This window comes from Homarus americanus, unplaced genomic scaffold, assembly GCF_018991925.1.
Source record: "Homarus americanus isolate GMGI-L3 unplaced genomic scaffold, GMGI_Hamer_2.0 scaffold49667, whole genome shotgun sequence".
NCBI classification, from domain to species: domain Eukaryota; kingdom Metazoa; phylum Arthropoda; class Malacostraca; order Decapoda; family Nephropidae; genus Homarus; species Homarus americanus.
Window position 1 is genome coordinate 5,422,967 of NW_024738608.1, and position 26,434 is coordinate 5,449,400.

The 26,434-nt window shown below is 37.1% G+C and overlaps 1 protein-coding gene across 6 annotated transcripts; it reads right to left on the minus strand.

Moving 5' to 3' along the window:
* Window positions 1-3,033: 3,033 nt before the first annotated feature.
* Window positions 3,034-21,482, minus strand: LOC121874161 (ciliogenesis and planar polarity effector 2-like). 6 transcript variants are annotated; one of them, XM_042378140.1, is made up of 6 exons: window positions 21,369-21,482; window positions 15,368-15,473; window positions 10,858-10,976; window positions 5,925-6,071; window positions 5,608-5,744; window positions 3,034-3,488 (listed from the first exon to the last, which is right to left on the minus strand). In XM_042378140.1, exons 2-6 carry the CDS (start codon window positions 15,450-15,452, stop codon window positions 3,290-3,292), a joined length of 687 nt encoding a protein of 228 aa, XP_042234074.1. In that variant the 5' UTR covers window positions 15,453-15,473; window positions 21,369-21,482; the 3' UTR covers window positions 3,034-3,289. The 6 variants fall into 6 exon arrangements, with proteins under 6 accessions (XP_042234074.1, XP_042234077.1, XP_042234073.1 ...); XM_042378143.1 differs by lacking the exon at window positions 21,369-21,482 and adding an exon at window positions 21,211-21,288; XM_042378139.1 differs by lacking the exon at window positions 21,369-21,482 and adding an exon at window positions 20,965-21,282.
* Window positions 21,483-26,434: the final 4,952 nt, after the last annotated feature.

Below are 26,434 nucleotides of genomic sequence, written 5' to 3' on the forward strand. Positions count from 1 at the left end.
ACAGTGACCCCTCGGTTAACGAACTCAATGCGTTCCAGAAGGTCGTTCGTTAACCGAAACCATTGTTTCAATGGGTTTTTGGGTAATTGGTTCCAGCTCACCGAAAATTTCCTAAATTCAACAAAAATGGTAGAAAAGTTCACTTACTTTGAGGTGTGTATGTAGAAGGCTCCTGGATGATGATGATGTGCATTTGAAGTGGGAGGTGGAGGAGAAGGAAGAGGAGAAGGCATTGGGGTGGAAGAGAAGTCACCCCATGGCACCATTTCACCCATAAAATTTTAGTTCTCTTGGTGTATTTCAAGATTATTTTCTTTAAATCAACACTGCACTGCATTATATATTGTCAATATGTAAAATATATTTCAAAATGACCAATAATTTGCTTGGAACACACAAAAAAAGCATTTAGTTGAAGAGAGTCTCAAGCAAGATGTTACCTCCAGTAAAAACAGAGAGAGACTAACGCCTGTTTGCTGTGTTAAGAGGCTAGATGCCGCGCATTAAACTAGTCACTTTACCTTCAATTATGTTCAATAATTGTTAAAATGACTAAAAAATTGAATATTAAACTTTTAAAATTATTGAATATTATAAACTTCTTGATATTTACTAAAATAGTAAGGAATTTAAGCCCTAGAACCTATTAATGTATTGGCGGACTGATACTAAAGCTGGTTGCCCGGTCAGTGCAAGCGAAAACATGTTGAGGTCGGTTCGTAAGAAATTCGTTAACCGAATTGAAGATCCTTATGGAAGGCAGTTCGTTAACCGAAATTTCGTTAACCGAGGCGTTCGTTAAACGAGGGGTCACTGTATACAGTACCCTTATGGCCTATTTGCACCGTATACAGTAAAGTACCTACATGGTCTTTATCATGGTGACCTGTATAACTGCATAGTTTGTAAACAGGTATCCCTCATTTAATGGAAAAATGGAGATTCTTTGCTGCAAGTGCGCATCATTACAATACAGTAATCTAATGTGGCTAAGAAATAAAGAATATACAGTATAATATAAAACTATTAAATAAGAAAAATTAAGAGCATGAGTGTGTATTTGTGAGAAGTGAATGTATGTACTGAGGCAGTGAGCTATAACTGTAGCCAGCCACACTCTCCCTCCTTCCTACATGATGTTATGGCATACAGGCAGCAGCCACACACGTATCTTGAGTCAGCTGGGTGACCGACCGACTGAACTGTGTCATGAGTATACAGTACCAGTAATTGTGAGGAATATATAAAAATAATAATAATAAATAAAATAAAAGACTGATTTGTCATTTGGCAATCGTTTCACTCCACATGGGATAAGAGACTGCAAACAGCTGTGAGATCCCCCAAGCCCCCCTTCCTCTGCTGTCTGTGCGAACTCAGTCTCACCTGCTCTGAATACAACTGGGTGGCGAGTCAGCTACACAATTACATGCTACCTCCACAGATATTATTCCTTGTTATCACTTGTTTCGGATATAATTCCTTGTGATCTCACATTTAGGATATTACTCCTTGTTATCTCTCATTTAGCGATCATTTCACTTAATGATGGGTTTTTCAGGAACACATCCCATCATTAAACAAGGGATACCTATACTGCACATGCTTATCAAATTGTTAACCTATATGACAAATTTGCTGAATAAATATTATTATTAAAGTGTGGTGGATGCAGTGTAGATGACAGTGTAGTGCAGGGGTACCCAACCGGCGGACCATGGTCCGAATCCAGACCGCAGTTAGCTTTGGTGCGGACCCGAGCATCTCTCTCTCTCAAGAGAAAAACTTTATTTTCTTTTATGCACATCAGTAATTATCAGTATTTTCTAATTAGTATATCCTGTTTTCAGTTAACTGATTTAAAATGATACACGACACATTTTTCTTTACTGCAGATAATTAGTTTTTCCTTTTGTTCATCTCCCCCTCCCCAGGTTGCCTCTTCAGCAAGATGGATGGATGGTTACTTTTTTGGCTTCTTTTGATACATGGGTTCTTGTTCATTTCTTTAATTCATTGCACTGTCAACAGATTTGAGAATATAAATGCATGTAGATGGAAATAAACTGAAATATGTACTCTTCATTTGTATGTTATTGCCTCATATTATATGAAGTCTCATCCGGACCTTGGCCATCTAGAAAATGTGTGTGACTGGACCTTCACATATAGTAATTGAGTACCCCTGGTGTAGTGGATGTAGTGTAGATGATAATGTAGTGGATGTAATGTAGATGATGGTTTAGTGGATACACTGTAGATGATAGTGCAATGGATGTAGCATAGACTGTGTAATGATGTAGTGTAGCTGATAGTGTAATTACTGACAAAGTTTATGAGCTATCCATAAAAAATAATTGGAGCAGAACGGTACCAGGTTTGAGAGATTTCCGGGTATAGAGAGGAATGGTCTCATTCCCGGAAAAAATTGCTCATCCCCAGAATTTTTTGGCTAAAGTATTGGTGAAAGTTTTCCTATAGTCTAAACTATGCATCTTGCAAAGAGCTACTTGACTGTAGTTGGACAGACACAGCTATATTTATTTATGCAAACATTCCTCAATACTTGTACTTTACATCAATGACTGGCTGATTACACATTTCATTGCTTGCTAAATCTTATCAATAGCAATTACAGTACATAGATTTTGATGTACAGGTACGATAATAATATACGTAACAAGTATCGCTGTGATCACTACAATATACCGTTAGGTTTTCTTAGCTAAAAATAGATCATACAGTGTTAACGAGAGTATATACAATACAAAGAAGGTACATGATGTGACAACAGCATAATGAGTAGGACTAGGGAGTGACTGTCAGTGCTAGGCATTCCCATGGTGATGGACCAAGGTCAAGATAAGAGGCTCCTTTATTTGGATTGCAAGAGTTCAGCAAGTATAATTTTTATATTTTCCATAGGTTTTAGACGATTCCTAGTTAATTTCTGCAAGATTTTTTTTTTCCAGCAGTGACGTGGCATTTAAATATAATATCTTGTGGCGACGTATGGGTTAAAGCAAGGTATGGTTAGATGGGTATCATTTGTATTAATAAATGTATAGCATACATAGTTGACCATCCTGTCATGGACACACCTGAGCTAAGCCTTCTCATCTGGAAGATACAAGCTTAGAAATGGAAGGTGTAGTATTTGAAAAATATATATACCCAGTACTGCTGTTGAGCCAGTAAGATTCTAATTCAAGTGAAGAGGTAATACTAAATCTCTTATTTATATTTATATTTATATTTTTTCATGGAACATAGCCAAAGCATAGAGGATTCACTGCTTAATGGAGAGCAGTTCTTGGTCACGCTGCCACAATCGCTTACACAGGAAATTGAGAATGGGTGCTGTGTGAGTTAGTTCATCTGAATAATCATCTGCAGTGTTGCCTAGTTTCAAAATTGGTATTCCATGAGTTGCTTCAAAGGATTCCATTTCTGCCTCAGTTACTTCTCGGTGTGAGAACTGATCATACCTGTCAAATAAATCAACATCTGAATATGACTCACTCGTCACAAAGGGTGAAGGACGAAACATTACTATAAAATTATATCTCTGACTCTGGGTTTCCTGTGCTACCTAATAACCCCAAATCAACATCATGCTTGTAAATATTCAGTATAGTGAACCCTGAAGGAATTACTTTTATTAGAATATAAATTAGATAATAATAGCCTTATTAATATAAATTAGTTAACAAAGGCCTTACTAAAATAAATTAAGCAACAAAGCCTTACTAATACAGTCAATTTATGGTAGAGGACAATTAGTATTTTTCTTCTGATAATTTCACATATACAAGACGATTTTCTTCTATGACACTTTTCTTGCATTTTAGCCACAACCGAGATATAGTGAATTGAAAATCAGAAAACTACTAACACGGCTATTATTGCATTTGTTGCCACCAACTAAATCTTTGCAAAAATAGTTTAGACATTTCTAAGACACTTTTTCTATGACATTTCCTTCGCAAACGACCTGGAAATGAGATATTTAATATGCCATGGTCAAAAACAAAGAGATTAAAAAAATTTACGTCCCCGTGAGTTAGTGTGGATTGCGAATGTGAGAAAAGGGTGAGGCATCGGTATCTCAGTCTCCTGCTAAGCTGTGAGCTTCGTTATTGCTATTTTTTAACTTGAAATTTCTGGTAGATAAACGTAATTTTTTTTCTATTTGGTTTACTCTGTAACATGCACACCCAATTGTTCAAACAGAATGTGTAAAAAATTTAATAAATAAATAATTATCATAAGTTCAAAAACATAAAAGGAATAAAAATTTCTTCTATCCGGAAATTGTGGTAGGGGTAGCACAGCAGGAGCTGCATTATTGTTATTTTTCAATTCATATTTTTGGGTAGATAAATGTTATTTTCGAAAAAATTAAAATAAATTAAAAAAATAAAAAATAAAAAGTTACATGCACACACAATTGTTCATACACAATGTGCAAAAAGTAATAATAATAATTATCATTAGGCCAAAAACATTTATTACCTGTGGGAGCTAGCAGAGAGATAGAAGAAGGCACAAAATGCTCCGCTGTTTCATATGTGACAAGATTGCCAAATGGTAATGCAGCTTTTTTTTTTCATTTATTCCTCACATTTACTGGTACAGTACAAGTATATATATTGTTTTATGTACAAATAATAACTTCTTCAAAACGCAAACCATCCTCTGGGTGACGTGACGCAGTTCAACTGCCTAACCTGGCAGTCACCTGGGACGGGCAGAACCTCCCACGCAACCTGCATGGGTCACACTTTTTATGCCATTCTGAGATTGCATCATCATATCTCAGAATATTGTGAGTTATATTCACATCACTTTTTCATAGCGGTGACAATGCGGGAAAAACATTCAGGTAGTGACCATCGTAAAACTGATTTTTAGCCATCGCAAAGTGGTAAATAGTGTTAATATTTTAATATAAAACTGATCAAGGGGCTTTCCATTTTGTGTTCCAATAAGTCTCAGCAGTGGGGTACTTATTATATGGGTCAGGGCCAGCCCACATTTTAATAAATGGTGCTGCCCTCACCAAGGGTTTGCTCAATGCTTTTGACAGGAAAACATTATAATCAGGCTCGAAAAATGCATATGCTCCTAGCAACTGCCATGCAGTGCAAGCATATGGATATGTTTTTGCAACTGGAAGAGGCAAATGACTGAGAAGATGACTTCTTTGAAGGAGACAGATGAGTACATAGCATTCACGACGGCCTATGAAAGCTTCTGCCACAACGCCAGAACTGTATGAACAAATGTGGACCTTTCAGCTTCATGCTTGGGAAAACTATTGACATTTTCTTTACTGCAAACTGCCAAAATTATGCATGCTACTATCTCTTGAAATATAGAAGCAGTGCTACCCCAAAGATGAAGAGAAAAACCATCACCTTGGAGATGACACTGGAAGTACTTCAGCATATCTACTAAGCTCTGGGGTTAGTGTCCTCAACAGTATGCACAATGAACAACCAAGCTGAGAAAATTAAGTAGTTGAGAGCCCCTTACTGAACAGTGACTTAAAAAAAAAGGGGAGATTTGTAACAACAAGAATTACTGGCAGAAGATAATTTTCACCTTGTCGCTACAGCAATAACAGCTGCACGATCTGTTGGCTGAGTAGCAGTTGACAGCAAACGTGGGAGCTCTATCCAGCTCTCTCTTTCAGTTGTTGAGAAACACAGTAGCACAGCATCAACTCCTTCACGACATGCCTAAGAGAAAATGCTGAAGGTATCACACTTTCAATAAATTGTGTTTTATAAATAATACAGTATTCATATACCCTGTACACATGAGAAACCCTACAAAACTCTGTCCACAATGCTGATAATAATTATATACCTAATTGTTTATCTATCTTATACATGACAGACAGGCAGGTGAATACTTACTGGTAGAACATGGTTGTAACGCTTGACGCTGGAATCCCCAGCATCCCAGATCTCTAATCGAAATAAGATGAGACGGTTGCCAATCTTCATAGGCCAATATACATTACTACACTGGATTCCCACTGTTTCTATATGTTGACATGGTAACTGTAAAATGATTTTATAATAATTAGGTGTCAAAATATACTTAGAACATAAGAACATAAGAATGGAGGAAACTGCAGCGGGCCTATTGGCCCATACTGGGCAGTCCCGTTTACACCCAACCCCTATTGCTCATATAAGCATCCAACCTATGTTTGAAGCTATTCAGCGTATTCGAGTTAATGATGATATTTGGTAACTTGTTCCATTCATCCACTACTCTGTTTCCAAACCAGTGTTTACCTATTTCCCGCCTAAATCTAAATTTGTCTAATTTAAAACCATTGTTACGAGTTCGCTCCTGGTTGGATAGTTTGAGTACCTTTGTAATGTCCCCTTTGTTTAGCCCTGCTTTCCACTTGTACACCTCTATCAGGTCGCCCCTCGCTCTACGTCTCTCAAGGGAGTGCAAATTAAGATGCTTTAACCTGTCTCTATACTCAAGGTTCCTAAAGCCCAGGATTAGTTTTGTCATTCTCCTCTGAATTCTTTCCAAGGATTCTATATCCATTCTGTAATACGGTGACCAGAACTGAACTGCGTAATCCAGGTGTGGTCTCACAAGAGCAAGATACAGTTTTAGGATGACCTCGCTAGTCTTGTAACTAACACTCCTTTGTATGAACCCAAGTACTTTATTAGCCTTGTTACGAGCAAAAACACATTGTTTACTTGGCTTAAGGTTCCTACTTATCATTACTCCTAAATCTCTCTCAGTCGGATTTCTCTATGGCATCGTTGTTCATCTGGTATCTGGTTTCCCTGTTTACATCTCCTATACTGAGTACTTTACATTTGTCCACGTTGAATTTCATCAGCCATTTTTCAGACCATTCGAAAAATTTGTTTAGATCTTCCTGTAGTTTTGCCGAGTCCTCGTCAGATTTAATAACACGTCCTATTTTAGTGTCATCGGCAAATTTACTTATGTTGCTGTCTATGCCGATATCTATGTCGTTTATGTATATAATAAATAATAATGGTCCAAGTACTGAGCCTTGGGGAACTCCACTTGTGACGTTGCTCCAATGGGACTTAGTGCCGTTAATGCTCACTCGCTGTTTCCTGTCCTGTAACCACGCCCTAATCCATTTAAGGATGTTACCTTTGATGCCATGTTCTTCTACCTTTCTAATTAGTCTTTCGTGGGGGACTCTGTCGAAGGCTTTGCTAAAGTCGAAATATACCACATCATAATTGTGCCCCTCGTCCACCGATTCGAAAACTGATGAAAAGAATGTTAATAGGTTAGTTAGACAAGAACGTCCGCTTGTGAAGCCATGCTGGGAATGATTGATCAATCGGTGCGTCTCCAGGTGATTTCGAATAGAGTTTGAAATGATTGCTTCCAGTAATTTGTCTACTATTGATGTTAGACTGATTGGGTGGTAGTTAGAGGATAGTGATCTATCCCCCTTCTTGAAAATCGGTATTACATTCGCTATCCTCCAGGATTCTGGTACTACACCTGTTTTTAATGACATGTTAAACAACTTTGCTAAGGGCATACTAAGCTCATCCTTACATTCCTTTAATACTCTGGCAAATATCTCATCGGGACCAGGTGACTTATTAGGCTTTAGTTTGTCTATTTGCTTACTAACCTCGTTACTAGTCACTACTATCTCGCTTAATTTGTTTTCTTCACTACCTCTGAATAGAGTCGGTGCCTCGGGTATCATGTTTAAATTTTCGGTGGTGAAAACTGTTGAAAAATATTTATTCAAATTATTGCTCATTTCTCTGTCGTTATCAGTGAGCTCGCCGGCGTCGGACCGTATTGGTCCAATCTTTTCTCATGTTTTAGTTTGATACATTTGGTAGAATCCTTTGGGGTTTGTCTTTGCTTCCCTTGCTATCCTTACCTCATTATTCCTCTTTGCTTTCCTTATCTCGGTTTTAACCCTACTCGCCAATACCCTATAATAGTCCCGGAGGTGAATTTCGCCACGATTTATCCTTCTACCTATAGCCTTCCTTTGGCCGATGATGTTCTTTAAATAATTATTTATCCATTTAGGGTCATTGTTGTCTGATCTGAGTTTTTTGTATGGTATGTAATTTTACCTTAACTGTGCCTGAATGAATATATTCTCGGAAATAAATAGTAGTTTTGCTGAAACGTGATGTATTTTAATGTAAAATAGGATAAAATACATGAAGAAAACACAAGATTTTACCTAACCTTCCGATGTTCAAGAGAAGTTACTCGTTTTTTTAATAGTTTTTGGTTAAAATATTGTTATATTACAATGGTATTCTATTCATACTGTGCTTGATATAATGCATTCACGGAAATGTAATATTTTTGCTGAAATGACGTACATTACAGTGGAAAGTGGGATAAAATCGTGACGAAAACAATGACTTTCGCTTTCTTTCGTTCAAAAGATGTTACCATAATCGCTTTTCGAATGGTTTTCAGTTAAAAAACTGTTGTATTACAATAATATTCTATCCTAATTGACTTGAATAAATACTACGATACCATATTTCGGAATATTTTCATTAAAATTCATCAAAATCATTTTCCTTGTCATCGTCTGCAGCACCAAACAGCTTCTCCCAGTCCTCTCCTTGATCAGGGCTAGAGGCTACGTGTTTTTCTAATCGTTTTCAGTTAAAAAACTATTACATCACACGTATATTTTACCTAAACTGCGCCTGAATGAATATATTCTCGGAAATAAATAGTAGTTTTGCTGAAACGTGATGTATTTCAATGTAAAATAGGATAAAATACATGACGAAAGAAAAAGACTTTACCTAAGCTTCCGATGTTCTTGAGATGTTACTCGTTTTTTTTAATAGTTTTCGGTTAAAATTCTGTTATATTACAATGATATTCTATTCATACTGTGCTTGATATAATGCATTCACGGAAATGTAATATTTTTGCTGAAATTACATACGTATTACAGTGGAAAGTGGGATAAAATCATGACGAAAACAATGACTATCGATTTCTTTCGTTCAAAAGATGTTACCGTAATTGCTTTTTGAATGGTTTAGTTAAAAAACTGTTGTATTACAATAATATTCCCTCCTAATTGACTTGAATAAATACTTGAATGGAATTATACAATATTTTTGTTGAAACTACCCGCGTTTCAGTGTAAAGTGGTGTAAAGTGTCGTGTCGTAATAATAAATGGTAAACAATTTGCCTTCAGCACTCGGTGTTTCGGGCACGGCGAGCCTCAGTTTATAGGACGTAGAGCGTTTTTACTGAAGGTTTTGTTGTTCCATTACCCTCAAAAACGTGGGTCGACCTATAAACGAGGAATATCATAAATTAACAATTTCTTGGTCAAAAAATCAGGGTCGACCTATAAACGAGGGGGGGTTATAGACGAGTATATACAGTACAGTACTGTATATTACAGATTGCTCATGTAGCTAAATGTGTTGCACAGTTTTTTAAAGTTATTTAAAAATGCAAAGGGGCCCTGCAGTGATTGAATTGCCCCAGGGCCCGCACCCCCCGCCTGGGAAGATATTGGAAGCATAATGCGTTGTCTAATGGTAGACCCTGCTGCCATATGGCATCACAAAAATTGTAACCACGTCACAGGTTGCTGATCTGACTTTCTGCCTCATTTACACACAATTGCAGGGTCTCAATTGTTAGCCGGAATCCCTCAAACCCGGAACTCTCCGATAGCCGGAATTTAAATTTTCTCGGATAATCGTTCCCGGTCGGAATTTTCCGGAAAATTCCGGCTTTGGGAACGATTTTCCGAGGGGCACATTTTCCGGAAAATTCCGAGAAAATTTTCCCGACACCCGGAAAATTCCAGGGATGGGGGAGTTTTTTCCCAGGTTTGAGAGATGAAAATCAAGCGCATTTTCTGGAAATTCCGAGAAAATTTTTCCGTTACCCGGAAAATTCCGGGGATGGGGAATATTTTTCCGAGTTCAAGAGATAATGTAATGGGCAATTTCTGGAACTTCCGAGAACATTTTTCCGTTACCCGGAAAATTCCAGGGATAAGGGATATTTTTCTGGGTTCGATAGATGATGTAATGGGCAATTTCTGGAACTTCCAAGGCATTTTTCCGTTAACCGGAAAGTTCCGGGGATGAGGGATTTTTTTCCGGCTTTGAGAGAGTCGCTTCGTTACCCGGAAATCTCTCATTCCCAGAAGTGCTCTGCACCAATTGTTCGGGCTAACGGGGATATCACTATCATTTCTCACTCCATATTTTTTAATTTTTTTTTTTATTATTTATGGCTCTTTATTATTATTAATATTATTTATAATTTTTATAAATTAGTATTTTCTTTTATTGTAATCGTAATTTATTTTTATATATTTTTATTAATTTTATTACTATTACTGTATTATCATCATCATAATTATTATTATTATTTTATATTTTTGCCCCCCCAGGCCTTGATGTGGGTCATTAAAAATGACCTCTGCCCGGGTGGGCTAATACCCGTAAAAAAAATAAAAAAAAAGGATGGCCCCAGTAGCAGACAATGATCCCATTACTGGATATGCTAGCCACGTCTCCTAATTATATTGTACAAAATGACATCCATTATTGGGAATATCTAGTACATTATTAAGCGGTCTAATATTGAGAGGATTTACTGTACACTTGTACTTACCAAAGGCAGTGATAATCTTTGTATGATACTGTGTATACAAAATAAAAGATTGTGGCACATGATTATAAGTTGGCTCCTGACAATTATTTTTTATTATTAATTGCTTCATAAATTTCTGCAAGTTTATAAATTCCTTGATAGTTACTGACACATAATTACAAACAACACTCACTTCCTGTCCTGAGAGTCGATTCATAGTCCATGTCTTCCCAGAGGATGCTTTCCCAAACATGAAAATTTTATATGTCACGCTTGGAGCAGATGGTGGTAGGTTGGGTTTTTCCAGTATTCCTATAAATGAAATTAAATCCAAATAAATAAAAAAATTCGTCTCCTGATCACTTTTGCTAATGATGTAATGACATATACAGGTTGTACCTCTCTAGTCCGGCATTCTGTGGTCCAGAAACTCCCGTGGTTCGGCACGATTTTAGTTTGTCCAATAGGTAGATAGGCAGCTTTTTTTTTTTTTTTTTCTGATTATTATTATTATTACAGGAGTATTAAATTTTTGCCCCTCAGGCCCCAATGTGGGTCAGTGACCTATGCCCGGGTGGGCTAATCCCCATAAAAAAAAAACAACAACAAAGCCGCGGGAAATTAAGGTTTGTTTACATCCGGCAGTTCGGCTGCTCTCTCTCTCTCTGCTTGTCTATACAGAGTACAACATTTAACCCTTCAATATATATGAGCAGTAAATAAGTGTTGCTTTCATATTCTTATGTAGAGTAATGACGATATGTTTTCACATACGCGCAGTCTCACTTTTTTTCTTTACCATTAATGGTTAGCTACTTATATTGTTCCATTTATTACATTAAATAACATTACTTCAAACAAGCATATTAATTTTTTTACATTAATTTTACTACAGCTACAATCAGGGTCTTATTTTCTTCAGTTTTATATGTAGAACCAATCAGTCACTGGTTTTGTAAGCATTAACGAAAACAATGCCGGCAGCCATCTCGTCTCCTCGTGTTAATATTCCACGTATTATTAATGAATTGTATTGTTCATTTTGCACACACAAACATTAATTCAATAAACAAAATTCAGAAACATTAATTAAAATATATATGAACGGTAAATTAGTGTTGCTTTCATATTCTTATATAGAGTAATGGCGATATGTTTTCACATGTGCGCACTTACATACGCGATCTCTCCTTTTTTCTTTACCATTATCGTTAGCTACTTCTATTGTTCCATGTATTAACATTAAATAACATTACTTAAAACAACCATATTAATTTAACTACAGCTCCAACCAGGGTCTTATTTTCTTCAGTTTTTTATGTAGAACCAGTCAGTCACTGGTTTTGTAATCAACGAAAACAATGCTGTCTCATTTCCTTGTGTGTTTTAATATTCTACGTATTATTAATGAATTGTATTGCCCATTTTGCACACATAAACATTAATTCAATCAAAAAGACATTCAGTAATAAACAATAATGAATCTTTTGTACATAAGAGAAATGACGCTGTTTACATGATTGTGCTCGTCGTCTGAACGTTGGTGGGCCGTTCAAACACGTCGAAATTTGAGTTTCCGCCGTCAAAATTTTAAATCGTTTTATTTTTTGGTGTGTTCAAATAAAAAACGTCAAATTAAAATCTCGCAAAATTTGAGAAGCTACTGTACGACATTTAACCCTTCAATATGTCTTCAAAGAGACCATGAAGCAGAGAAAGTGGTGCTAGTGCTTCCAAGCATAAGCTCAAGTCACTATCTATCCAGGAAAAGGGTGAATTTCCATGGTCCGGCAATTTCCATGGTCCGGCACCGGTCAGGTCCCGAGGTATATGATTGCATTTCAAAAGTATTTTATGACTTAGTTTTTGTCTACAATTGACATTTTTATTAAAAGATTTTAATTCTGAAGTTTAATTTAATGTAAACAAAAGTAAAACTTTTGATACTTTACAAGTTATTATTAGCAGTAAAATTCGATTTAAAGTGGTTGGCTTCAATGGTTATTCAATAAATATATTTGCCAACTAGACATAATCCTGACACCTCTGTCCTCTTGTTCCACCTTAATACAACCCATGTTGTACTGCTTCCCACCTTTATCATATTTATGTCTTTCAATTACACTGTGTATTATGTATATACAGTACTTATAATATAAATGTAAAAAAAAATAAATAAAAAAAAATAAAAATAAATAAATATCAAAGTGATAACTGTGGTAACATTCTGATATGTTCTTATTACAATCATGTTATGTACTATTCCAGTTGATATTAAATGTTACATAATACTTCCTTCAGATAAATGTACAGTACAGTATACAGTATATCAGGTGCCTACAAGAGAGCTCAGGCTCTCAACTGGCTCAGCCATGTTAATATTATGATTTTTAATCGACTTTGTATCTGTGTTCTTCTGGCTAAATAAATTGTTTCAATATCAATATTAATAGGTGACCCTATCAAATATTGCAGGTTTTCTCCAACATGTACTGGGTACAGTGTTGGTATTGATACTGATATTGAAACAGTTTATTTTGCTAAGAAAAATATACTGTATACAGTATACAGACATATAAGGCATTTTAAGATGCACGGAATAGCTAACGCGTTAGCTTTCCCGGACTTTCATTAAAAAATACGACATTGGACCGTGTCTTGGGCATAACTGTTGTACAACACAGTCTTCAGAAAATAATAAAATTAGGAGAACTGTTATTTGGACACAATATGGAATGAAATAGTGAAGAAAATATATAGAAAATTATGGAAAGAGACAAAAAAAGGAAAAAAGTCAATCAGTCAACAATAACTAAGAATAACACCAAAAATCAACCACATTGTAAAAGTAATTTCTCCCAGACTCTGAAACCACACTATCCAAAGACCATCTTTCTCTCGCGGCTAGGTGTTCGCATATTTATACACGAAATACGACAAATTTCAGGTTCGTTAAAGCCTTAATTTTTGCACTTATAGAACTGTAATCAACTTGTTCACCCTTATTTAAAGCATCTTACGAGTAATGATATTAAGGTTTCAATCATACAGTGGTCCCTCGGTTAACGAACACAATTCGTTCCAGAAGGTCGTTCGTTAACCAAAAATTTCGTTAACCGAAACCATTGTTTCAATGGGATTTTGGGTAATTGGTTCCAGCTCACCGAAAATTACATACAAAGTAAAAATAAATGCAGTAAAGTACACTTACTTTGAGGTGTGTATGTAGAAGGCTCCTGGTTGATGATGATGATGATGGGAATTAGAAGTGGGGGTGGAGGAGAAGGGAGAAGAGAAGGAAGTGGGGTGGAAGAGAAATCACCCTATGTTTGATGCCGTCATTTCACCCATAAAATTTTAAGTTCACTAGGTGTAATTCAAGAATATTTTCTTTAAATCACACTGCACTGCACTATATATTGTCAATATGTAAAATAAATTTCAGAATGACCAATAATTGTACTGTAAAAATGTAAAAATAGTTTATGTTCAAGAGAGTCTCAAGCAAAATGTTACCTCTACTGACCAGAGATACAAACTGATGCCTGTTTGGTGAGTTGAGTGGCTGTTTGGCGCACTAAAAACTAGTTTCCTGTACTTCAATTATGTTAAATAAATGTTAAAATGACTAAAAATTCTAATATAAAACTTGGAAAATTATTAAATAGTACAATCTTCTTGATATTTACTCAAATGGGAACGAATTTAAGCCCTAGAACAGATTACTGTATTGGCGGACTAATATTCCTGCTGGTGAGCAAGCGAAAACATGTTGAGAGGAATTCGTTAACCAAATTTTTTTTGTTAACCGAATTGAATATTCTTATGGAAGGTAATTCGTTAACCGAAATTTCGTTAACCGAGGCGTTCGTTAGCCGAGAGACCACTGTATTTGAGTAATTATCAAAATTGTTACACCAACATCACCAACGGCTTATGCAATCGGACAACACCCACTTATAAAAGGGCGAAGCCAAAACAAGTTTCCACTAGGCACGATTCTTTTCAATTCTTTCACGCCGTACGCTTTGTTCTAGGTCCTATCCAATATACTATTGCATATAGAATTATTTTTATTATTATATCACAGATTTTTATTGCCATACATGCCCCCAACTCTTCAATATTAATCAAAACATTCTCCATTAGCAGCCATGATTCGCATTCACCCACTGGAGAAACTCGCTGACCGGTTGTTAGCTATTCAGGGCGCTGCTGCACACGCTAATATCTGATTGAGGCGTTTGCTTTTCTCTCTGAAGGTGTCATGCGCAGACACAATAGCTAATGCGTTAGCTATTCCGTGCATCTAAAACGTCTTATAATAAACACCTATACACTGTACTGTACTGTATATACATTGACATGGCTGAGCCAAATGAGAACCCAAACTCATACATACTTAAAATTTTATACCTTATATCTTGTTTGTTTGTTTTGTGTTTTAAGTTTATGTATGTAGGACTGTGTATGCATGTAAATGAGTAAAAAAAATACTAGCTGAAAATAGCCAGAACATATAACTCACAGGTGGGTAATGGTTGGAAATTCCTTGCTCAGTTCCAAAACAGAGCTGGATTTTGGAGCACCAGGATGCTGGATACATGATCCCATACCTGTATTTACCCTGCCATTAATTTATGGGAAGGGTTTGTACTCACTCAGATGATGATTAATTCATAAATTTTAGTTTTTCAACTTACCAAATAATTTTCTCTTATTTGTTCCTGGTACTAACAGCTTTTGTTGGTAGGTTTTGCTCTCTCCAACTGCCCATTCTGGAGCCATTTTCCCCTGCTATAGCAATATCTGCAATAAATTACATTTATAAATACTGTACTGTACTGTAACAGCTTGAAACCTATTTTTCAAAACTTAATACGAAAAATGCTTATCTTTATACTGACAACAACTCTTCAGATTAAAACAAAAGTTTGTACTTTACAATATACATGTTAACATTTGCATATGCATGAAAAGCTACTGTATCTCTAGTACTGTACAGTACATGTACCTCTATAGATACTGAAAACAAATCCAAATATGAATATTACCACATAATACAAATAAAGTACACTACAGTACATTAAGTACAAAATAAAATGATCACAAATATAAGCTTTACATCCCATGTTACCAAAGCATCTGTTGGGTTCAACATTTATTCTCTGAGAATTTTTTTTAGGTACTAATGAGATCAGCGTTTCAAAGAAAATAGTCACATTTTTCCCAAGTCTAATGTAAAGTTTTAGTGTACTTCCTGTTATAAAAACAAAAATAATACATTACAGTACAAGAGTGCTTAATTTGTAAAATTAGTGGTAGAACACTAGTGAGCCAAAGACAGATGCTGGGAAGCAGTGACGGAACCTGTGGAACTGACAAGTCACTTAGTATTGTTATTACATTTACAATTACAATTTACTCATTCAAAAAAAAGTATATACAGTCAGTCCTCGACTTAAGACGGGGTTAGGGACCGATGACCAGGTCGTAAGTCGAATTGGTCTTAAGTCGACAATGCGAAAATAATACATAGTAAATCTAAAATGGGTGTCTCTTTTTCTTCTCAGCACCACGAGAACTCTCACTTTTATGCTTGCCAGCCATTTTAAAGGGAATGACAAACGAAAAAATTTTCAGTACACAGAGCGATCACTAACGTCAGGACTCGAAAATACGTAATTTGAAAAATATTTTATACGACTGCGGCGGTCGGATGTCCAGGTGGTCGTAAGTCGAATAGGTTGTAAGGCAAGGAGTACCTGTACTGGAATGCCATTCCAGTACATTCTCGCACAAATTAAGCAATGTTGTATATAATTTCTTCTTTGTTTATCGCATAATAGGATGACCCCATTACAACTAAATTTGGGGAAAAATGGCACAATTGTCAAATTAGGAGTAAAATGGCACCAAAATTTTGTCACTAGCTTAACCCTTGTGTACGATGTCACCTCCGAGCCGAATAAACTCATCTGGCATTAGCCAAATATCAAAGGTGACCCTATAGCGAAGGAGTTAGGGAGAGGGGGTCAGGTCCCCTAACCTGACGTCAACGTAACCTAACCTTTTCTCACCTAACCTAACCCAATGAAAATCTAATCTTTATCTGACAGTCCAATAATCACATCAAGAAATACCTGTACAGTATAAGCTTTGACCTAACCTAACCTAGCCTAATTTAATCTACCCTAAATCCCTCCCTTTCACCAAGTGAAATTTTCTTTGAAAGTTGTGCCATTTTTTCAAAGAACCTTACAACCATTTGTTGTATATAAGCATTCAAGTACAGTTACAGTACTGTTGGACCCTCAAGTGGTATGGCATGATGATTTTAATTTCAAAGGTTTGTTTGGTGTTCTTTTTAGTATTTAATGCACACATTTCCCCTCTACTTCAAAGCCCTGCCCACTTTGAACAACCAATATTATTGGTAATTGGGGGGAGGGGTCATATTGATTAAAATACTCGAAAAATACAGTATAATTTTGCGATGGAAATGGAATAAAATAAAGTACAGTATTTTATTTTTTTTTTTACCTAAACAAATCTTTACCTTATTTTTTGTGTTCGCTAATTTATTGATTACCATTAAAAAAAATTTATGGTAATGTATGAGAACACCGCTACCAACAGAAGGAGCTGTTCGATTTTGTTCATTTTTCCACATGTTCTTATCACCATTGTAAGTATTTTAAAAGAGGCGACATTTCATAGAACCTAATAGAATGTGTAACCAGCCAAAGAAACCTACCTAATTTCATAAGAGACCCCCAGACCCCCCCTGCCATATTAAGCAGAAAGTACTTATTATAATATCTGGTACCAATGAAAATAAATTTGTCGAAGCATCGTGGTGTAATTTATGTTTTTTGTGGAAGTGAGAGTATGCTCGGACCAAGTGGGTCAGTTGTAAACAAACAGACAAGCTGTGACTCAAATATTTTGGAGGAGTATTTACAGTAAATAATTAATTTCTTCATGTACAAAGCACATAGACACATAGTTTTAGTGTCATATGATCAGTTTTTCACCGTGTTTTACCCTGAAATTTCCCTCATCCTTCATGCCCAGCCCACTACAGGTGATTTATGATCGTTGTAACCGCCTTGGTTAAGGACAGCCGGGTGACGGGCAAGTCGAAGGGAACGATTGAAACCCGCCTTTTGACGCACTCGGTATTTATTGATATGGTCAAAAACCTGCAGAGAACAAGGCGTTCATTATTATTACATGGTGATCCATCTGATACATAATTTGTTAGTCTCACCCAATTTTATCTTAACTACATAAGGTCATTAAACATAGTGACATACTGTAATTCAAATTCAAAGTACAAAACTCTATTAATCTTAGTTTCACTTCACTCCACATTGTCTTATTGCTCCAGATAAGGCAGGAAACGAGTAGGCACATTATTCTATAACATCAGGTTATTACGAGCATAATTAGTCCACAATATATCAGTACCGAGGGGTACATCATCAAGTAGGCTGTACTTACAAGTGAGGGTCGATGTAAATCATACCGATGTAAATCAGTATGGTGTTCCAAGAGACAATAATACTGTGCAAATTGTCTTAGCACAAAACTCAGGGACAGGATTGTGAGTTGGTGTGTTCACTACACTCGATGGGGTTGGGTGATATACTGTGTGCCAGAGGTGTCCCGAGCCCTTATCCACGGTCATAACAACAAAATGCTTGTTCTATGGCTGCGGTGTTTACAAACATCTGGTGAGGTCACAGGTCGCTCGGCCATATGGAAGTCACAACAGCCGATCAGTGAAGAGGATAAAAGTAAAAAGTACAGTCTATAAGGGAGGTCGCGGTGTATATGGCCGTAGGCTGAGAGATTTATGTTTAAGTAAGGTGATACTCGTAGATGGCATATCGGTTGAGGTGCTGGCTCAGTGCTGAGTGGAGGTGCTGAAGGCAGCAAAAGCCAGCACTGTGTAGCTGAAGCCAGCAGCAATAACAATCGTAGATAGAGAAAAAGAAATAAAATAAAAATACATTTAATTAATTTAAAAAGTTGATGCCTCCTTTAAAATACTATACAGCTAAATTGGGGGATTTTACAACAGCATGTGTTTTTTGTTTTGATGTTCATCTTCTAATCTTACTATATTTTCATCAGTGAGTTCTGATATAATAATTTTTATGGAAATTGCTTAGTTTAGTGGATAATTAGGCGACTAGAAACACACTACTTTGTCTTTCTCTGCGTGATGCGGTGGTACCCAGCCAATATCTCCTATTGACACCAGTCGCCAGTGTATGTTTGGGCGGCTGCTCTAACGTCTACAAAACACTTAAAATTACACCATATAATAGTAAGTTCTTTCTGTTTAATATACCGAGGGATCCGGAGGGTTGAACCTCATGGCTAGAAGTTAGGTAAGGTTAGGTAGGTTTCTTTAGTTATGTTGGTGAGGTGTTCTAACAATGCTTCTGTCGCTTGTTTTTCACATCAACTAAGGTTAGGTTAGATTTAATTTTGAAATAACCACTTTTAACACATTTTCCATAGCTATGACAGTGTCCACCATCATACACAGTAAAATTGCGGCATATTAAAATTCGTTTTTTATGAAAAAAAGCTGTGGTTGTAAATAATTACCTACTTTACTTACTTACTTACGAAAGCGTGGAAAAATTAATGAAATTGAACAACTCCTTCTGATGGTATCCATGTTCACATAAATTACCAAAAATACATTGCAGTTTCAAAACCACACAACTACCAATGAATAGCTGAAAATGTAAGATTGTAGGTCATAGAAGAAGTCTTAGAATTGTCTAAACTATTGTTGGCAAAGATAGAATTCAGGAGATTCAGTTGGTGGCAACAAATGCAGGTAAAATTATCCTTTCAGTCATCCACCTTTTTGTTAGTTGTTTAAAACATATAAAAAACTATCGGAAAAATATAATTTCAAACTAACCTAACCTAAACTTAAAATCCGATAATTTGAGCAAAGAGTTGAAGGACATTCTACAATCTGGGTATTTATTTCGCAGGCTTTCAGCACAGAGTGAATGTTTTGGTTTCATGCTGGCAATTACGCGCAGTACAATATAGCATAACGTTAGATATTTAGCACTGGTTAACGTGTAGATTAATGCTGCCAACTATTCTAGCATGAACACTGCTTTTCTACCATAATTTTGTTTTTAATTGCTAGTGACAGTGTTACCTTTAATACTATAATACCATTGGCAAGCCCGTCAGCAAGTGCGTAGTGTGCACTACCATGCTATATAATACATGACCCAGCTCTGAAAAAATGGCATTTCCCCAATAGCGGAATATGTTACGTTAGGTTAAATAAGGATAAGTTAAATACCTATACTGACATTATATAACTACTCGCGGGGGGGGGGGAAGGGAGGCGAAAACCCCCGCTAGGGGGGTTAGGTCAGGTTATGTTAGGTTAAGTTAAATAAGGAAAACATTAGTTTTTTTCCCCCAGAAAAACTATCTCCAATAAAAAAGCAGCAAAATTCATACAAGAAAAAAAATGCAGGCGAAATCGCTCGCAGCGCTTACGTAAACGTTTACCTTCTCATTTTACGTATTTCACAGAACACCATCACAACACTGACAAATTGTTCCAATTATCATGCAGAACGAACATAAAGAAATACTTCTTCCCAGATATAGGGTGGAAGACGAATTAAAAGCTGTGGAGTAAAGAACAGCAATAGGCTTCAAAGTTGTTCTTGACAAAATTATCAAGAACAATGTAGGGATTCTCTGTACACAAGCCACGGGTCTCCAACTAATTACCCAAATGTTGCCGCAATGAAGTCAAATAATGGTCCTACATGAATAAATCGGACTGCCAATCACTTCTTGACTAGTATTTGGTGTCACAAAGTCACAAAAAATTGGTAAACTTAATTTAATCTGAGTTAATAGATCGAGTGCATGTACCTAACCTAACCTAACCTAACACAACTCAGATTAAATTAAGTTAACCAATTTTTTGTGACTTTGTGACACCAAATACTAGTCAAGAAGTGATTGGCAGTCCGATTTATTCATGTAGAACCATTATTTGACTTCATTGCGGCAACATTTGGGTAATTAGTTGGACCGGGGTGGCCACTTGGTACAAAGGTAAATAAACTTTACGGAAAAAGTTCAATATCAGCCATGTGTACAGGTGGGTTTATTGACGGTCAGCACTCATCAAACCACTCCCTGGTTTAGATACCGGGGCCATATTTATTGATTTATTTATTTATTTATTTATTTATTTATTTATTTATTTATTTATTTTACCACTTACTGAATCAGCTAACTAGCCGTCGGTGTGTCTGTCCATGTTGTGTTAGTAGAAAAAGAAACCTGTGATGTTCAGTTGGGCGGGCAGGATTCGATCGGAAACTACGGCATGTTATTTTTACTTTTAATCTCTGATCGGCTCGTTAGTCGCTTGGGTGATAAGTCATGACTTTGTTGCACACTGTTAGCAAATAGTACCAAGGAATAATATTATTGCTTGGCAAGTACTCGCTCCAGAATGTATCTGTACCTGCGCCAATTTTGGTCAAATCGGCTGGTCTTGAATGACCTCACACTGCACTGTCATACTCTGGCAGTGACAGAGTGTTACAACTTCCCAACACTCCGAAAACGTGAAAATTAATGTAATGAAATAACACCATACCTATATCAAAGTTATAAATTTACCCTTATTTTTTTACTGCCGATTCCTTGTATCAACCAATTCAGGACTAGTACAGCAGCAACGAAAGTCTTCTCAGCCATAAATATCATAGGTTCGAATCCTGGCCCAGTATACACGTGGTGAAGGTGTTATCCAGGATGACTATCTAGCTCAGGGGTTTTCAAACTATGGGTCCCGACCCTTCAGTCGGTCGCGAAATAAATAAATTGGGTCGCAAAATAAAAATGGGTCGCGAAAATAAATAAGAAAAAAAATAAAATGGGTCGCGAAAATAAATAAGAAAATAAAAATAAATGCACCATAATTTAGGCTTGGTTATTGTAATGTACACTCCACAGTCTAGGAAGCGACTGCAAGGAGAGCAGTGTTTGTCTTTGATTTACTCATTTCATATCATTACACTTAGGTTTAATGGGTCGCAATTCAAATTGTTGTTCTGACTGTGGGTCGCAGTAAAAAAAGTTTGCACAGGTATGGGTCTTTTTGTAATCCTTTTTACTTTTTACTTTTATCCTCTTCGCCACTGATCGGCTTGTTAGCCGCTTGGGCGATCGGTCACGTCTCTTTTCCTTTATATTCTTCACCAAAAGGTCGGCTCGCTAGCCGCCCGGGCGATCGGTCACGTCTCTGTCACGCACTGTTGGCAAATACTGGGCATGCACCGGCTCCTGAATGTACCTGAACCCGCTCCAGTGTTGGTCAAGTCTTCTCTTGAAAGAGCTCACACTCGGTGCCGTCACAACACTCTCTGGTAGATTGTTCCAAGAGTTTACAACCCTCACTCCGAAAAAGTTTGCCCTCACGGTTTTCCGGACTTGCGGCTTCTTCAATCTTGAGCTGTGACCCCTTGTGGGGCGAGCGTCCGCCAGCTCCAAGTAAGGACACTCAACTGAGTAGTGCCCCCTGAGATGCTTATAAACCTCAACTAGGTCCCCCCTTGCCCGTCTGTAGTATAAGCTAGGCAAGTTCAGGCGCTCCAATCTCTCAGGGTAGCTGAGATGCCGAAGTGCAGGCACCAGTTTGATGGCCCTCCTTTGAACATTTTCAACCAACTGACAGTCCCTAGCATATCTCGGGGACCAGATGGGGTGACAGTACTCCAGATGGGGAAGCACTTCACTCCTGAAGATCGTCACGAGGGACGGACCGTCTAGATATCTGAACGACCTTCTTATAAGACCCAATAATTTATTTGCCTGATTTACCTTCTTCTCACAATGGCCCGAGAACTTCAGCTCATTGTCAACATACACACCTAGGTCCTTCTCACACACAGTCTCAACTAGTACATTTTCTTCATCCCGTTGGGACATATGGTACGCCTCCTTACCGTTGGTACGCCCCAGGTGCATCCTCTTACACTTCGTGACATTGAATCTCAGCAGCCATTCCTTCGACCATTCCTGGAGCCCACAGAGGTCCTTCTGCAGCTCTTCACAGTCCGCTTGGTTCTTAATTTCCCGAAATAACTTGGCGTCATCGGCAAACATTTGTATGGAGGAGTGTACAACGTCAGGCATATCATTTATGAAACAAACAAACAACAGCGGGCCCAATACACTACCCTGTGGTACCCCACTTGTTACAGGTACAGATGACGATTTCGTGCCATTAATCACCACACATTGCTTGCGGTCATGTAGAAAGTCTTCTATCCACGCTAGGACATTTCCCCGAATTCCGTACCCTTCCAGTTTGATTTTCAGCCTTTCGTGGGGTACACTGTCGAAAGCCTTGGCAAAACCTAGGTAAATATTGTCGATATTACCACCCCGTTCTAGAATATGGGTCCAAATATCCAATACCTTGAGCAATTGTGTCAAGCAAGAGCGCCCCGGCATAAAACCGTGTTGGCAATCTTTTACAAGGTTGTTTCGTAGTAGATGTTCCATCGCTGCATCTCTGATAATACTCTCAAGTACTTTACATATTATGCTGGTCAGGCTCACCGGTCTATAGTTGTTCGTGGAGTGCCTATCGCCCTTCTTGAAGATAGGACTCACATAAGCCACTTTCCATTCACTGGGGACCATTTGTTCATCCAGGCATTTACAAAACAGAATCTTCAGGGGCTCTGCAAGCTCGTTGCACAGCTCCCTTAGCACTCTAGGATGCACCATGTCAGGTCCAGGACTCTTATGGACCTTTAGCCATAGTACTGTAGTAATTTCAATGATTATGGTATATTCCTCCCTGTTTTTTTTAAGTGTATTTTCCTATAACAAGAAAAGTCCTCAATAATACTGAAGGCAGAACTTATAATTCTCCAGTGATTCAAACTTGTCCACATCCCATATGAGTTTTGCTAAACCAAAACAGGATGTCTATTTTGTCTGGGAAGTGAGGCAGTACTTTTATTTCTTTAAAAACTTGAATTAGTTTGGTAGCCCAAGGTAAGTAGGCATAGATCAAACTACAATTTTAGTTGCAGGATTGTACTGTACTGTATAGCTTAAATTCCTCCTACTGACTGTCAAAAGAATTAATTTGGATTATTAAAACAAATGAACACTTGCACTAGGAATTTGGTGAAACTAAAATGACCAGTGAGCACCACCCTCCTTGACTTTTAAACAGCGGCCATCATCAGTGGAAGTTACTGTGGGGATGGTGGTCTTCATCAGTGGACATTTCATGTTTTTTGCATTACATTTTTGTAATTTTTTGTGTACCGGTACAGGGAGTATGGGGTAGAGTAGGTAATCCATAGTCCACTGGTAAAGAGTTAATCCATTAAAACTCTGAAGTAACTATGATAAAATCATGTGTCAATAATTTAAAGCAGTGAATTTCAACCTTTTTCATCTCACGGCACAGTGAGCCAGGCGCTAAAATGGTCGAGGCACACCATCAGTATTTAAGGATAAATTCGATCATTTAAAAGAAAATGAATAAGAATGTGTTCATAATTTAAAAAAACTAATAATTTATTAATTTTATAGCCAAAAGTATATTGTTGATCATGGTTTTCAAAATAATTTGAAAGTTTTGTGCATATTTGTTATTACTACACATTGAAACAAGATGTCATTGAAAAAGATGCCATTCATTAAAAAATAATATGAAACGTTCAGATATAGATTGTATTCAAATACAAACATGAGTAAAAATAAAAGGACTTTGCTTACCGGTACATAAAAATATCAGTGGGAAACACAGGCTTGGTGTTGTCTCATGATGTTCCTTGTCCGAGGTCGAATGGTTGACCGGCATAACCTCAAGTCCTCCTCCAGTGTTTGAAGCCGCGACCTGTTCTTGCTTTTCTTTGTGTTCATAGCAGAGAAGCCAGCTTCACACAGATACGATGTTGAGAAAGGAAGAAGTGTTTCAATTGCCTTCTTTGTAATGATGGGGCATTCCTCTGGAAGGGACAACCAGAATGAAGTCATATCTGTTGATAGGTGCTGCAGTTTCAATCCTCTGTCGTTTCTGATTTCCGTCAGCTCATCCTCTTCGGCAACGGTTAATCCTGCTGACTCACACGCACTTACCACAAACGGATCTCTCGCCCAGTCCAAGGAAGATACATCAAGTGATGGGAAATACTTTTAAATTTTTTTACTCAGTAGCGACAAACTTTGTAGAATTAAAGTCTGCAACCTTTTGTCAGTTCAAACATTTCAACTTTGTTCTCTTTTTTATTATGGCTCCCCACAGTGCTATCCAAATGCTATTTAAACTCCCGTGGCACACCTACGGATGCTTCGCGGCACATTGGTTGAAAATCACTGATTTAGAGCAATGCATATCAATACAGTATTAAAGCTATATTTTCTCAATTCTTGTACAATGCAGAACTTCCTGGGTCTTGGTGATGCTGACCAGAAGGAACAGGCATGTACTTAAGCATGACCTCTAACAACAGGAAACAGAAGAGATGAAGTTTCTTTTATGATTGAGGAAGGTTTTGAAATGAGATCTAATGAACTAGGGTTGACCTGTATGAATCAGCAAGTCTGAATCCTTGCTGACTTTTAAGCCAGCCATTGGTGCATGGCGTCTGATAATCCATTTTTTCCACTATCTGGCTAACACACTTGGATAATATAACCTCTATTAAATTATAGTACAGTATATACTCTCTCAGGACAGTAAATGGTAGCAGTCTCACAGGGCACTTTCAGACAACCCACAGATCATTCAGGTCAATTTTAAAATTAATTACAGTATAACCATTTTCATGAAATGAAAACGGTCTTGTTGCTATAATTGCTGATATTCTATTTTTTTCTGTACTTGCAAGAACATTAAATACTGATGTATTTTATAAAAAAATAAAGATAAGATAGTGCAAATTATTGGGAGAATAAAAAGACAGTGAAGGGTTGCCTTCTATTTCTTTACAAAATTACATATCTGTGTGTAAATGTTAATACATACTGTGCTTTTACATACAGTTACCTGCATAATTTGTACAATGTTATCAGGATATCCCAGTGTTTACTCTCCATAATAGCAAAAGTTAGTGGGCCAATAATCTTTTATGAGTTGCTGACAAATACTACTGTATCAAGAAGATGCTCTGGGCAATCTGTCTTAACTGTGACACATGATAACCACATAGAATTCACTGGCCAAGACCTGATGATATTACCTGTATGTTATTTATCTACTCACATTTGTGATTATACTGTAATTCACTGATCTGATTATTTTTTGTTTGTGTCCCTCATAGGTAAACCTACTGCCTTCTTAGAAATAACATACCGTACGCTTTCTACACAGTTCCTTATGTAATAACACCAATACATATTTCTGTAAAGTGGAATACACTCCACACTGATCCAGTCATATAGTATTCCAAATTCTTTTCCATAACATACTATTAACTGTAACTCCAATAACCAGTGGTGGGCACGGTTCCGCTAACCGATAATTAGCGAAGCTTACTTTCTCATTAGCAGATTAGCGTTTTCGCTAACTTCAGAAACCATTAGCGGACCAATTAGCTTCCGCTAAATTTAGTTCCGCTAACTTTAAGTCCGCTAACAAAATTTATACATGTTTGTTCCTTTCTGTTGTAAGCGTGTGACGCCGCGACGCGTGTCTCCAACAGCCAGTCAGGCAC